This window comes from Seriola lalandi, unplaced genomic scaffold (genome assembly GCF_002814215.2).
Source record: "Seriola lalandi dorsalis isolate HSWRI2012SDOR001 ecotype SW California unplaced genomic scaffold, Sedor1 jcf7180002054680, whole genome shotgun sequence".
In the NCBI taxonomy this organism is placed as follows: domain Eukaryota; kingdom Metazoa; phylum Chordata; class Actinopteri; order Carangiformes; family Carangidae; genus Seriola; species Seriola lalandi.
The window spans coordinates 1,385,287-1,400,357 of record NW_019525233.1 but is presented as its reverse complement, the minus strand read 5'-3'; the positions used below and the strand labels follow the sequence as shown (position 1 = coordinate 1,400,357).

General features: G+C 44.2%; 1 protein-coding gene across 2 annotated transcripts in view; it reads right to left on the bottom strand.

Annotated features, from left to right (window-relative positions):
• Positions 1-656: 656 nt before the first annotated feature.
• col5a1 (procollagen, type V, alpha 1) overlaps positions 657-15,071 on the bottom strand; it is a 71,865-nt gene continuing 57,450 nt past the window's right edge. Inside the window, exons 44-66 of one of the 2 annotated variants that reach the window (XM_023422225.2) lie at positions 14,226-14,279; positions 14,041-14,094; positions 13,828-13,935; positions 13,680-13,733; positions 13,459-13,566; positions 10,977-11,030; positions 10,636-10,743; positions 10,468-10,521; positions 10,317-10,370; positions 10,151-10,204; positions 9,977-10,030; positions 9,762-9,869; positions 9,557-9,610; positions 9,408-9,461; positions 9,040-9,147; positions 8,636-8,689; positions 8,491-8,526; positions 8,320-8,373; positions 7,912-8,179; positions 6,698-6,810; positions 5,046-5,114; positions 1,946-2,179; positions 657-1,724 (exon numbers count right to left, since the gene is read on the bottom strand). In XM_023422225.2, coding sequence (XP_023277993.1) covers positions 1,578-1,724; positions 1,946-2,179; positions 5,046-5,114; positions 6,698-6,810; positions 7,912-8,179; positions 8,320-8,373; positions 8,491-8,526; positions 8,636-8,689; positions 9,040-9,147; positions 9,408-9,461; positions 9,557-9,610; positions 9,762-9,869; positions 9,977-10,030; positions 10,151-10,204; positions 10,317-10,370; positions 10,468-10,521; positions 10,636-10,743; positions 10,977-11,030; positions 13,459-13,566; positions 13,680-13,733; positions 13,828-13,935; positions 14,041-14,094; positions 14,226-14,279 — 2,055 coding nt within the window. In that variant the 3' untranslated portion in view covers positions 657-1,577. Of the gene's footprint in view, positions 1,725-1,945; positions 2,180-4,911; positions 4,981-5,045; positions 5,115-6,697; positions 6,811-7,911; positions 8,180-8,319; positions 8,374-8,490; positions 8,527-8,635; positions 8,690-9,039; positions 9,148-9,407; positions 9,462-9,556; positions 9,611-9,761; positions 9,870-9,976; positions 10,031-10,150; positions 10,205-10,316; positions 10,371-10,467; positions 10,522-10,635; positions 10,744-10,976; positions 11,031-13,458; positions 13,567-13,679; positions 13,734-13,827; positions 13,936-14,040; positions 14,095-14,225; positions 14,280-15,071 lie in introns of both variants that reach the window. The other variant, XM_023422226.2, reaches the window with a different exon arrangement.

The following is a 15,071-nucleotide window of genomic DNA, read 5'->3' as shown; positions in this document are numbered from 1 at the left end:
GGGATGGGGGAATAAAATGCAGCGTCTTAGAGCAAATGATAATGCAAAGCCAACAGCGCCATCCTAGTTTCCTTTTTTCGGTATTTCCAACATTTGGTACAAGTGTCAGACACTTTTCTTATCTGTGCGGTCCGCCGGAAGCAGGAGATAACATACGCCGCCATGCTGCACTGATCATGTGAGTGGATATGTAGGGAAGCGGCATGCAAACGCCACCACTGGACATTTATGAAAAAAACAAAAAACAAAAACAAAATAAAATAAAAAAAAAATAAGAAAATGGATGCAGCAAAAGATCCACCTGCGCCAGATGTGGTGGATAAGAGAGTCAAGGGGCTGCTGGTGATGGAATATTATCAGCACAAATTTCCTTTCATTCAAACAACACAAACTAGAAAAATACATAGCACCACAGAAGAGAGAAAATAGCACCTAGGTTTTGATTTCTTTGTGTTTTTCATTTAAATGTGATATCATCTCCCATTGCATAGTCAGATAGATGAGTATTTCAGGAAAAAAATAAAATAGAAGCAGTTTATTAAGTTAATGATATCGCCACCAAGGTAGGTGTTCTGCTCAGAGGGCACAAAAGGAGGAATGTATTATTATTATTTTTCTTTGTTATGCAAATCAACTGTCACATAATATCACAGAGCTTGTTTTCGTCTTTTATTTCCATTCTGTTCTTAAATTACAACAAGATGTGCTCCACAACTGCAACAAGACAGGACTTCCCCAATTTAGTTTCTGTTTTCCTTCTTTTTTTTTAATTTACAAGTCGAATTTCCTCACTTTGGATATTTTTCTACAATTTTTCGATGTTATCCCTGTATCCACCATCTCCTACCTCACAATTCATAAAGTCACATGCACGTTTTGAAGCCAGAAGCAATAAACATTACCAGGAAAAATATACAGAATGTACTTACAAACATAAAAATTATTTATATATATTTATATTATATAAGATCCATTCCAAGAGAATGGGGAGACAATTATGCACAAACAAAAGCTCCTGTAGTGAATGAGCAAAACAAACCAACAAAAAGACAAGTGGAAAAAAAGCCAGGGAGATGAGGGAAAACATGAGATCAGAACTAAAAGAAGAGAAAGGAGCCAAATCAGATGGAGTCCATGGCAAATACTGCGACCGTCTGGAACGGCTGCAGCTCTCAGGGTCGCCTTCGTTGCTTGGGACCAAACAAAAATCAAGTTTGATGGCGTGGGGCTAGGTGTGTGTGTGTGTGTATGTGTGTGTGTGTGTGTGTCTTTTGTTTGTGTCTGTGTGTGGAGTTGTGTAGGAGGCAGGATCTGACATCCAGTTTCAAAACTTGCATGTGATGGAGAAGGCACACTGAGGTTTCAAGGTTATTTCGTTTTTTCCTCTATTCCTAAAAGAATTTCACTGTATTCTCAACTTGATTTTATTTTACTCATACTTGTTGCTTTATGGAAAAAAAAAGTAGCTTTTTTTTTTTTTTTTTACAAATACAATTGTCCTATTCTTTTTCAAATGTTGTTTTTTCTGAGAAAACAAAAATATGCTTTTTTTTTCTCCATTTGTTCAGTAAACAGTCTTAGCCGATGAAACAGACAGGACCCACTTCGAATCCGAACTTCTGCGTGGAACCGCCAAAATCGTTGAACATGATGTCCACAAACGGCACCTGTTCCACCTTTGGTGTGTTGATCTCAAGTACTGTCTTTTCATAGCCCTTTTTCAACTGAGAAAAGACACAGCAGGAGGGAGAGTTAGCGTGTGAAGGAAATATTCTTTAGAAATAAAAAAATAAAACATCACACTCTTTGCTCGGGCTCTTATTGACTGAGCCACTACAAAGACAACAGAGACATTTTACTGACGGCGCTGATCAAAGGCATCCCGCCACCCGCCGACAGACACTCGCACGCACAACACACATCTCTCTCTCTCTCTTTGACTTACCGCACAGCCATCGACCAGGGCGCGGATGTAGGGATTGTTATCGTACGACATCTCCTCATCGTTGGAGCCCAGGAAGCGGATGGCCTTGTCGTAGTTGTCCTGGTCCAGGTCGTGCCAGGCCGCCGACTGGTAGCAGTTGTATGTCATGTTCTGTCTGGCCGCCGCGCTCAGCAACCGCAGGAAAGTCATCTGGACCACGCCGATCGGGTTGCCCTCCGCGTCCACGTAGGAGAGCTGCAAAAAAACAAGAAAAAAAGAAAAGAAAAAGAAATGCAGATGGGAGCTGAGCATCACAAACTTAACAGCAGGAGATGGGACCAGTGAACCGAGGGGAAGGATGTCCTGAAGATACTGCAAAGATTTACTGAACACACTCATGTCTATACTTTGCAGTGTTTCCGTCTCTTGGGAGTCACTTTGAATTAATTTATGATTAGTAATTTCTTTTTACTGCTGAGTTGGGATTTCAAGGACGTGTTTCTTATTCACAGTAATGTTAGAAAGAGGGGGACACACAACTGATATGTACGACCACGCTCAGACAAAACTAACAGAAGTTTATAGTGTTCGTGGGATTGACTCAGGTGACGCAGACCAACATACTGACCTGATCATTAAAGATTAACTTTGGTGTTATTCTAGATTTTTCTTATTGTCAACATACTCCATGAAAAGACCAAAACCAGTGTTTGTCTCTCAGGATATCCCGTTTGTTGCAACGCATTCGTTCCTCCTGAGGACGCACCGTCAGTCTTTAGAACAAGGTCACAAATATTTATGTTGTTTTTACAAAAAGCTGAAAACAGTTGGACGTTGTAGTTTTGTAGCTCACTCTGCTGGGATCTATTTTCAGCGGCGGACTCATACATGTCCATCGCACTATTGAACATTTACAATGGCAGAACGATGTACACTACAGTAGGTGGGATCGCTTCAAAATGAACTACAGTGCCCATGTTCACCGTAATAAAGGGACACGTCAGTCTGTGGAGCAGAGGACAGTGGAGGTCTGTATCAGGCTTTGTAGAATCAATTCCTTGTTGCTTTTTGTCTTTTCATGGAGATTTATTGACAATAAAAAAGAAATATTGAATATTACCAGCCTTATGCTTCAGTAACATGTGCAAATATGTGCTAATAAAAAAAAGAAAAAAGAAAAAAAAGATGAGCCTTGAATCAAAGTCCACATTGCTTAGAAAGTGGATCAGGTGGTGATATTACATACAGAGTGGGAGGAAGGGCGCAGAACATTTCCAAGGCCTAATGCCTGTAAGCTGTGCTGATGTGCAGGGCTTAATGTGGAAGAATCTGCCTTCAAAGTACAAAACATAAGCATGGCTAAATGACTAATTTAAATCTTGATTGTGTAATTATGTTAAACACAGAACCAATATGAGCAAATTATGGTAAAATCATGAAAATGTAATTATCTCAATTGGAAATATGTTGCAGTAATGATATGTTAATTGTCAGGCAATTAACCTAGAATTAACCTAGAATTTTGCTGTTTGAGCTCATGTTACAAAAAAACTGAGTGACATCCCATTAAAGCTGATTACGGTGCTTTGTAATCCTGACTGATAAGACAGCAGGTTTGCAACCAGTCACAGTTCGGCCTAATGTCCGCGAGTGACGACCGGCATACCAACCATCAGGAATCCATCAGATCCACGCGGTTGCTTCGTCTGTCGGACAAACGGGACTTACTGAGAGTAGAGCGCATGCAGCAAACATGCCATGCAGCCAGAGCAGCAAACCGTCCGAGTCTGGGTGTGTTCTTTCTCCACTTATTCTCCCACACTCACACTCACACACACTCACACACACACACACACACACACACACACACACACACACACACACACACACACACACCTTATCGCACATGCATATAGAAAGCCAGAGTACCGACACTCAAACCTGATAATAACAGAAAGCTTATCATCTTCTCCGTCTATTGGTGCTACGATTAAGTGCCACTGACTCCTTTAATCTGCTAATTAATCACAAGATATAAACACTTAAGACTTTGTGGTGCAGTTTACGTCTGAGTGTCGTCACTGTGGCTCCAATTAAAAACCATTCTGAGGTTTTTCATCCTCAGAGTGGCTTTTCTCTTTTACCCTACTGGTCCTTAACCCCCCTCCCCCCTTCCCTCCCTCCCTCCCTGTCCCGCACAGCGTGTGGATCCAGCCTGACATCACCAGAGAAACATTACCTCTTTATCATCACAGCCGCAAGTCAACAGTGACTGAGTACCCAGAAGCCCCTGGGTGGTGACTGAGTGCCTGACCCGTTTGACTCAGAGCTACTCTGCCAGATCTAAGTAGTGTTTATGTGAGACGGCGGGAATGTGAGAGCAGCTGAATGGCTGCAGCAGAGTGGCAATGACATTTGTGCCGCCGCCACCCCCCCCCCCCCTTTGTGGAGGATAGATGACCTGCTGAGGCAGGAAGTTATTTAGATCTACAGCAAAAAAAAAAAAACCCCACTGTGTAAGAAAGAAGTGTAAATAGATGTTTTTGTCCGCACTGTTAAATGAGCTCTCTGTGGCTGTAAAGATGCTACTTGAGTCATGGGAGTGTTGAGGCACACAGTCACTCTTAGAAGATGCTCTCTTAATGCAGCAGAGGTGTGGCACAGTGGATAATACAGTCAGGAATTTCTGCAGTAAAAGAGCAGCGCACTGTTTTCTCTTCTGACAGATATGTTGCCTCAGCACAGTCAAAACCTGCCTGTACGCTCCGCACACCTCTCCTCCATTTCCTGGTAAGAGCATCGCCTGTGCTGCTGGACTGAAGGTGAGTGCAGCCCGTGCTGAATCATGCACCACAATAACAGAACAAGCAAGGTGCCAGTGCATATACATACTTTTGTAGGGCAGAACCAGAACCATGCAGAGCCTCAGGACACACAGAGTCCAGGCCAGGAGCCAGGACTCTGGGACCGCAGGCAGGGCCACTTACCAGGGAACCTCTCTTGTAGTGACTATACCATGTGCCTGGCGAGTCTTTGGGCCATTTTGCCATTTTGCTCTGTAAAATATAAGAGGCGTTCAGGGAAGGGAAAGGGACTTGAGGAAGTCGGAAGTCTGGCTTACCAGTTTACCACGTTTGAATTCACTGAACCAGGACCCGGGATTCTCCTTTACCCAGGATGTGAGCCTAGCCTGAGGGCATGGATCAACAGAGAGGCAGAGCAGGAGGAGGAAAAAACAGCAGTGTGTTAAAGAGAGGACACAGATCTGACAGAAACACATCCCCATTCAGTTTTTTCTTTTTCTTTCTCCCTTCTCTGTTTGTCCTCTGAGGAGTCCTCCAGACCTGAAACAGTATTCAGTTAGCTCAACCACAGCAACCGGACCAGGGCAGAAGACTTTTAGTGAGTCATTATGCCATTTTGTACAGTAAAAACTGTAGCTGGCAGCTAATTGCTGCTGAAAAATTCATGAGTACACAGTGATTAATTAAAAAATGATCGCCTGCGAGGAGCTCCTATACCGCGGCCTCTATCCCTCCCTGCTGTGCAGCCATGGCGCACTAACTTTGTTATGCCATTAAAAGCTGTGAATTGGCCAACAGGGCACGGCTCTAATGGTCTGAGGCATGACAATGATGAATTTCTCTATAATTAGAGAGCAGGGTTTGATACGGAAGTGTCATCAATAGCTTAATGGGTTAATGAATGATGGGCCGGAGATCACTTATGGTTTGGGAGGTGGCGTACATTAAACCCACGCTGCCTTGAAGGTGACCTTCAGTTGTTTCCACCGGCGTGGATCCAGCAGAGGAAGAAATATATCCTTGCAGTGACGTTATATTTTTCTAGAATCTCTGATAACAATGTCTGGCTCTCTGTACAGTACGTGGACAGTATCACTGTGTGCTCTCATAATAACCGTGCCAATCTAAACACACGTGGGAGTGTTTTTCTGTCTCGATGCAAGGACTGACAGCGCAGGCTTTTCTTTTCACCCCCCGACAGAAACGAGACCCGCCCATCAGCAGCGCGCTATAAAAAGTCTGTTTCATTATTCTGAGTTTAAACAAACTCCTGCTCCTCTGAGGCTTGGTGAGTGGGATCATTAAAATGGCTGTAGCTCTGTGCTATTACACAACCCCTGACTTGTCAGAGACAGTGTTCCCAGTGTTTCACCACTCTGCTCCTCTCCTCTCCTCGACACACTCCTGCATAATGAACCAAAAATCTTCTCATTGTGCCTGTCACCTGCCAAAGGCTTTTACAGGTGATGAGGTTCTTAATGGCACCCTATCTAAAAATGGCGTATGGATGAGTGAATCTGTGCACTAACTGTCAGAACTAAACAGAGATTTAGCATGTTTGTTAAATAACTCTGGCCCTCATGGGGAATGCAGGGAGTCCTGCTGCTGAGTCATCTCCCACATCTTCCTCATAACAACACACCGGGTAATCTCATGCAGGCTAATTATACGGGTACATGAGTAGGTACAATAGAACTCCTGTTGCAAACAGCGCTGTCTCGAGATGCGCGGGTTATTTATACAGTATGCACGCCAGTTAGTCCCAGATGTGAGGAAAAAAAGGCGATTATTATTCACGTATCTGGAGTATTAAGCTTACGCTACTTTACTGTCAATCAAATGACAAACAGCTCAAAATAGTTTTTTTTCTAGCACCAGCCTCAGCCTTTCTGCTTACTACATCCTCGACCTGACTGTCTCCTGTTAGTGTGTGTGCAGGTGTGTTTGTGCGCAGGCAGGCCAGACTTACCCCTTCAGACTTCTTATCTGGGAAGATGCAGCTCTCCCCACCTGCTGTGAAGTTGCAGTACACCTTGAAGGCGTCCCGAGAGCAGCCCTGGTTTGGATCAACCCAGTACTCACCTGAAGAGATGGAGAAAAATGAGAGAGAGAGAGAGAGAGAGAGAGACAGGGAGAGAGAGAGAGAGAGAGAGCAATTATCGAGTGAAGCCTGTACTGTTCTCCACCAGGTCAAGGCAATGTCTGACATTGTGCGACCTGCGCTCAAGTATTGTTCGTGTCTCTATGTCTACGCTACCATTCCACGCTGCGTCTATATTATATGCAGAGATGCTACGCAGGGAAAATGTTACCAAACTCCCTTTTAAAAATCACAGTTTAATACTGACTCGCTCAAGGCAAACATCACACATCTTGTGAAACACAATATACGACAAATTCTTAAACGTTGGGTGTTTTCTGCATTTAAAAATGTATTTATATTCTAACAAACATTCATCTTCGAAAAGCGATTCCTGCTGTTGAGGTGCGACATTATTCAAAAATGGAAATACTTTGATTAACTAGTCCATATGTAAGAAAAAAAACAGTGTCATGCAGCTATAACGGATTAGCTGCTGAAATGTCCCACATGCAGCATGATTAAAGGGGCTTCTACTAATTATTATTTTCTCAATCGTTCAGTCAATAAAAGTCAGAATAGATTATCTGAAGCCCACAGGGATGTCATCAAATTACTTTCTTTTTTTTTTGTCCTGCCATTAAAATCCAAATTTATTATCACATAAGCAGCAAATACGAATGACAGACTAGAACTAGGGAAAGTTTGGTATCTTTGCTTAAACTTACTTTAATTAATATGAGTTCATATGAGAATCTGCTGCTGATTATTTTTCCACCTACTGACTGATCGATTCATCGAGTAACTGCTGCACCTTCACTTGATTTTCACCTTGGCTTTTCGGTGATGTTCATAAATTTGGGGTCGTATACTATTTGCGGTGTATGTGTGTCACATGAGTTGTAGCAGCTCTTAAAGTGAAGCTAGCAGCCACATAATACAGCTCGATGTATTATCCATCAGCATTGTCTTTTCCTCAACATCTCTAGTGAGCTGCTGCGTGCATGTGATCAACACCAGTTCAGTGCAGAAATGAAAAACTGTGGAGGGAGAGGATTAGACAATAGGCCTCATGCCTCATTTAGATGGAGTGTGATACAAACCGTCGGGGAAATCAGGGTGGCAGAGCTGCAGGTCCTTGCAGGTACGAGCGGGGTTGTTCTGTGTGCCCAGCGGGTGCTTCATCTGCTCGATCTCCAGTTTCAGGGAGTTGAGCGAGCCAAAGATTTCCTCCATGCCGTCGTCGTAGTCCTTGTAGTTGGCATCCATGGGTGCATCATCCACCATCTGGCTGGCGTCGATGTTCCTACGCGCTCTGCCCTTAATGGGAGCCTGGATGGGGAGTGGGTGGATAACGTCGCCAGGAGGGCCCTGTGAAGGAGAGATGAAAGGAAGAGACAGAGGTAAGGAGATGGAGATTATGCAAATGTCCATAAACCCAAGAGCTAACGACCTGCACTAAGGATAACATACAAAATGAGACCATTCAAAAGACTAGTGCATTAACTTACAGGAGGGCCAGGAGGTCCAGGTACACCACTCTCTCCCTTTGGTCCAGTTTGACCCTGAAGAGGACAAATTAAAGGAATGCTTAATCTTTAACGTCACATGATTTTTACGGGTGTCATGAGAAACGCTCCTCATCGTTTCCGTTGGAGTTCCACTGTCACCGAAACACTTACCGATGAACCTTTAGCTCCTTTGGGACCAGGAGGACCCTGAAGAGGCAGAGATGAACAAGTAATCAATATTAGCTCAGACATTACATGTTACTGAGTGAGACGCCTTCTGTAGTGCAACATATGGATATGATGAGGAGAGTCTTACAGGTAATCCAGGAGGACCCAGGGGACCGAGTGGACCTGAGGGACCAGTGATACCCTGAAGGAGGAGAGAGAGAGAGAGAGAGAGAGAGAGAGAGAGAGAGAGAGAGAGAGAGAGAGAGAGAGAGAATGAAATCATAACAGAAAAAACTATGTTTACTCCTGGTGCAACAGCATCGACTGGCATGGGGGATATTAACACTGGTTACCACATTCTGCCTTTGCTAAATTAAAAAAAGACCCACAAATATAAATCAATAACTTTCAGTGGGAAGATTGTTGGCACAAATGGTATTACTCTTCTGCAACACCCAACGGTCTGTTATGTGTACACAGAATTAAAAATACAATGTGTGGGCATGTGCAGGATTCTTTTTCTGTGGCTCAAGTGCAGGTTGGTTTGCTCACGTTGTCTCCTTTGGGACCAGCAGCTCCTGAAGGACCAGGGAGACCTCTGTCACCCTTTTCTCCCTGTTCACCTGGGGGTCCGATAAGACCGATGAGACCTGGATGGCCCTAAGGGCAGAGAACAACACGCACGCTTATTATCAATACAACAGTCAATAACACACCATCACCAAACATTAGTCCTATAATATATCTATCTGGCACAGCCGCTAATCATTAGAGTAATGATCGGATGGCTGGAGGCAAACAACAGATCTAATCAGTCTGTAAGTAAATTACATCCATTAGTCTTTGTTACAGTATTTACTGAAGCTTATGCTACACATCAAAACATTCACATCAGTTGAGTAATTGCTGGAGTGGCTCACCTTTTCTCCTTTGACACCTGAGTCTCCTTTCAAACCAGGTAAACCAGGAGGGCCCTATGAGAGGAATAACAGGTGAATATGGTTTCAGATCAACTGCAGATATTATGTGAAATACCTCAGTTCAAAGGCCTGGAGTCACTTCTACTCACCATAGGTCCGGGAGGTCCATCTGGGCCTGGAGGACCAGGTAAACCTTGCTCTCCCTGCACAGAAACACCAATTAAACCGTGTTTTTAAGCCTCACTCACTGCTCTGCCTCTTTATCAGAAACTGTTCATGTACACCAGCTTTTTATTGAAGCTCTTCAAAATGACTGTGATGAATTGGTGTGAAGGTAAGAAACACTTTACTTACAACTGGGCCAGGGATACCCCTGAGGCCCTCAGAACCGGGCTTGCCAGGTGATCCTTGAGGACCAACAGGACCTGTCTTTCCTTGGGGACCTTCCAAGCCAGGCTCTCCCTTTCACACGAAAACAGGATACACATTACCCATTTGATTCTCGCTCATTTGTTGTTGTTTTTTGACATTGTTGGTGTAATGTCTGTGTTATTTGTTGGATGTGTTACCTTGGCTCCCTTCTCTCCTTGTCTTCCCTCAGGTCCTGCAGCTCCAGGGGGGCCCTTTTTTAAAAAACAGATGACAGATTAATATTGCACACTAAAAAGACAGAACACTGCAGCATTCTGACATTGATAACATTTTGCAAGGACGAGGAGGAGACGGCACAGGACGGTACTTACTCTCTTTCCTGGTGGTCCAGAGGGACCAGACTCTCCGGTGGGTCCAGGTGAACCCTAGTTTAAGATTTCAGAGGGTGAAAATTAAAAGAAAATTAAATCATTTGCAATTTGAATAAAAACCTTTATCTATACAGTAATAACACAGAGCTGTGCCATTAACACTCACAGCCTGACCGGCTTCTCCATCATCTCCCTTGTCACCAGTTGGACCGTCTAACCCCTGCAGAAGAATTGAACAGAACCTCAGTCAAGCTGCATTACGTCAACAACAAGCTGCGATGAAGAGTTGCACAATTCGTGATTAATGCCATACGTACAGCAGGACCAGGCTCGCCAGGGGGGCCAGGGTCACCAGGGAAACCACTTGGACCCTGAAAATCAATAGAAGCTGAATTAGTTTTTTTTTGTTGTTACGATAATACATTTATTTTCAAATCAATATGATCCCCTGCGTGAGGTTAAACTGAAGGAGGAATAGAACTTACTGGGCTGCCTTTAGGACCATCATCTCCAGGGGGACCCTTAGGACCGGGAGGCCCGGCTGCACCAGCTGGACCACCCTCTCCCTTTTCTCCTCGCTCTCCTCTTGGACCCTGGAGTAATACACAGTTATGAGAAATTCTAATTCAGAGAGACCGGTAGAAAGAAAGTGGAAAGTGTCAAAGGAAACCGCCTCATTATACTTTATGGTCATTGTAGATAAACTGACATCTGTTCTCTAACTATTGACCAACAACGATCCATTTTCCTCAGTGGTGATGATCGCTGGTCCTTTCATTTCTTATCATGTAAAAAAAAATGGAGAAAACAGAATCTGATAACTCACTGGTGGGCCAAGTTCTCCCTGAAGACCTGGTTCTCCTGTTTCACCAGCATCTCCCTGACGAGAGAGAGAGAGAGAGAGAGAGAGAGAGAGAGAGAGAGAGAGAGAGAGGGAGAGAGCGAGGAGATATTAGAGGGTAAGAATGAGACATACATTATCAGACAGGTGATTTGTTGATCCAACACGGTTCTAAAAATCCCATCATTTACAGCAGCTCTCACTGTCCTGGTGCCCTTGTCACCCTAATGGGGATAGAAAGAGATGACATGAGAGATTTCAATCCATCAAGGGCAGGTGGATTGGGTGGCTGGCGCAAAAGAGGGCGCTGACCGCACTGTTCTCCCTGCACCCTGCTCATATATCTTGTCCTCTTTCCTCCTGCCTTACTGGACGGTTGCCCTGTTGACTCACCTATCAGCTGGACACTATCGTTATTCACTGTCACATGAGCCCTACCGTCCTGCCGTCCTGGGTTTACTGCAGATGCACTCTGCCACACCTGTTTTCGGGGGAAAAAAATATTATCCCACGTCATGTTTAGTGGGGAGAAAGCGCCGATCGATAGCGCAGCTCTTCTCTCTGGCATGAACAGCGGCTCTGTGTTGTGAACATCAACCGAAGCTTTTAAAACAGTGCCTGGCTGTCTTCCATAACGGCTCTCGCTGCTGTCAAGAAATCCACTCTAAGCAGTTGGTGCGCCTGTTTCAAAAGCATGACTGATCCTCCTGAATTAGGAGCGTACACTGGTCTTTATGCAATGTTGCATCTGAGGAAGCCTTGCACAGGCCATGACTGTATCCTTAAGACAGCCTGCTCATGTCCACCACAGGGACGCTGGGAGAATCTGCTGAGGGCAGGGAAAGCAAGAGCATGAACGACAGCTGCTCATCACTGTTATATGTGTTTACAGAAAAAAAAGCCTGAGCTCAGTCGCTTGCCAGCTCCTTGGGCTGGCTAATAAAATGCCAGATCAGCTGAAGCGCGATTAGCCAAAAGAGCGGTGTGTTTTTGTCTGCACAGGAGGACAGGCCATCCTCAGGGAGATTATGAAGGGGGCGAAAGGTGATTCTATTGACTGAACTAGATAAAACAAATCACACCATCACCACAGACAGAAAATGAGCTGAAAGTGCTGCGCACTGCAGTCCAGCAGCTGCAGAAGCTGCCAGAGCAGGCCTTTCATAAGAAAAGAGCAGCAACAAATAAGAGTGGGAGATGATGTTATGAGAGGCGCATTTTAATAATGTATTTATCATCTTAGAATCGCAAGTATGGTGCCGTTGAGTATTTATTCATACTCTCCACTCAGCAACAGCACTGTTGGGGATGGCAGCCTGTCCGTTAGATTATCTGTGCATCTGTCACTCGGCGGCAGGAAAAAAATAAAATAAAAAAAAGATTATGTCCCATTTAAAAGGGTATCATATAAATAGGCATGTGAAATATTAATGGCTGCAAAAACCTTGTAAAGAGGTATCATTCACAGTCCTCACCGCAGAGCACTCAAACAAACTGCTAGATACACTGAATCTGCCTCCTCCAAAGTGTTAGAAAAACCAGTCAGCTGGATAAAAACGGTATCACACCTGGCTCAGAGGCAGGTTACAATGAAAAATGTGACAGGTGCCACAGCGGTTGCGGACATCAAGTCCACTTGGGGACCTCTTTGTTGCGTTGTCTACCTCTCTAGAAAAATTTGCATGAACTAAAAATTAAGAATCCACTTCCAGAGAGTCTGTGCGCAGTATTTTTGTTGCCACTTGGAAAAGAAAAGGCACGAATACATTGTCGTTTGGATGAATGCATGAATGCAGCGCGCGGAGTGGGCTTCCATAATGGCCACACAACAGCTCCACTCATCCATGTTAAAAGCAACAGACAGTTTCAGAGCAGACTGGCTTCTCACAGAGAAAACTGTTCCTATCTGGAAAGCGCAGGACACCAAAGCACAAATGATGATGATACAGCAGTCAAAATAATAGAATTCACATGGGCAGTTGATGTACCTTTTTCAAATAATGTCTCCAGGAGACAATGAAATCAGCATTTCTGTGTGTAATTATGTGCACAAAATTGGTTTTGGTAGACAGCGATATCTGTGGTGTGTTTAAGTTAAATAAAATGTGTTTTAATTTTTGCTCCGTCTGAATATCTGTTTACTAAAGTGATTAAAAATGTTCTTTCAGTTAATTGCCTACAGGACGGATACAATTACCTTCATAAAAGGATGCACAGAACAACACGACTGAAAGGCTTTTGTGAGTATGGAGATATCTGTGTTTACACTTTAACCAACTAAAGAGGTGGAGGGTGTACATTAAAAACAGATGCAGTTTCCTGCATAAAAGGATCATCACAACAGCACTACGCTACCTGATGTGCTTACACAAAAACCTCAACTGCACCACTCTGCACCCCCTCCCCCCTCCTTACAAAGCAGGCGACAAACAGAAGTGATCAAACCTGAAACAGGAGAGAGGGTTACCTTTTCTCCAACAGCGCCAGGGTTTCCAATACCACCGGGAGGTCCCTGAGGGCCATCGGCTCCTGGGGGTCCTGAGGGGCCTCTAGGACCAGGGGGACCAGGTGGACCCTACAGGGAAGGATAAGAAATGTAATTTAGAACTACATTTCACCTGCATCCTGCTTGTAACGTATTGAATAGTAAGCCAATCAGAATGAGTGTCAACTTATAAAAATTCTTACCATTTGACCAACGTCTCCGGTTTCACCTTTCTCACCAGGTGGACCAGGCAAGCCCTGAGGAAAGCAGGAAGGATTTAATCATATTGTCTCACTGTTTCTCAATGATAACATTTGACCACAGTTTGTGTTTCTTCATTACAGTCCGCACCTGCAGCCCAACTGGGCCTGGAGGTCCAGGGAATCCTCTTGATCCTTCATCTCCCTTCTGGCCGAACAGACCCTGCTGACCTCTGGGACCGGGCTCACCATCTGCACCCTGCACACGGCGACAGATAAAGGGGGGGGGGGTCACATACACAATATAAATACAGTAAATGAGGTGCTAAATGATCTGACGACACAACCCAAGCTGGATACGTACAGCAGGACCAGGTGCTCCAACGGGTCCTTGAGGGCCAGTAGGACCGGGTGGACCCTGCAGAGGAGAAGGAAACGCATCAAAATGACGGTCACGATTCAAAAGCAATGTATTTAAGAAGAAAATTGTAAGATGAATGATGAATAATAATGAGTTTTCTATGATGCTGTAAATAAGCAGTTTCTTACATGTTCTCCTTTGTCACCCTTGCTTCCTTTCTGGCCTGGCTCTCCCAGCTCTCCCTGAGGAAGGAAAAGACCACAGTGTGAAATCAAGACAGAAAAATCTCTCAGTTCAAACTAACGCACGAGTGAGAGGGAGATGAAATATGACAAAGGATTTTGTTAAATTATAATCAAACGATCAAAGATGACACGTCAATGCACATTAAAACTTACACTCATCTATATACTGCCATTCTTAGAGTCTGTCTGTGTATTTTTCGATTACATCACTCCTTTTTCTAACAAGTGGCGACAAATATAGCTCACATCTGAGGGGGGGGGGGGCTTATGATGATGGTTGAGCCACTGGTGTTACTAGCAGCCAAAACAGAATAGATAATTAGTCCCATCTCAACCTGTTTGCACCACAATTCCCAGAATGACGAACCTTGCACTATTATTTCAAAGCCTCCACATGCTGTGGGTGTTTGCAGAAATGCTGCTAATAACTAGCAAAGCCAAAGGCATTTACTTTTGGGTTTGAGTCAGACAATGCTCTTTGTGAGGCAGCATTAGTCTCTTAAATAAAGGCCTTGGAGTTGTCCATTCCCCTGTGGAATGGGACTAATAATGAGAAAGTGTCTGAATGTGTGTAAACATTAGCTTGTGAGATTCTTTTTATCTACATGGCAAATACCCTCTGTATTTGTCTGTGTCCGTCTACACCGCGGGGACCATTGTGAGGCCAGTTAAGAACTGAGGCATTCTTCAAAGGATAAGAGATTATCCTCTGAGTATCTCCATAGCTGATCTTCCTGCAAATGTTTTCAGAGGGGATGAGGAGATATTCTTGCTTCTGAATACCAAAGG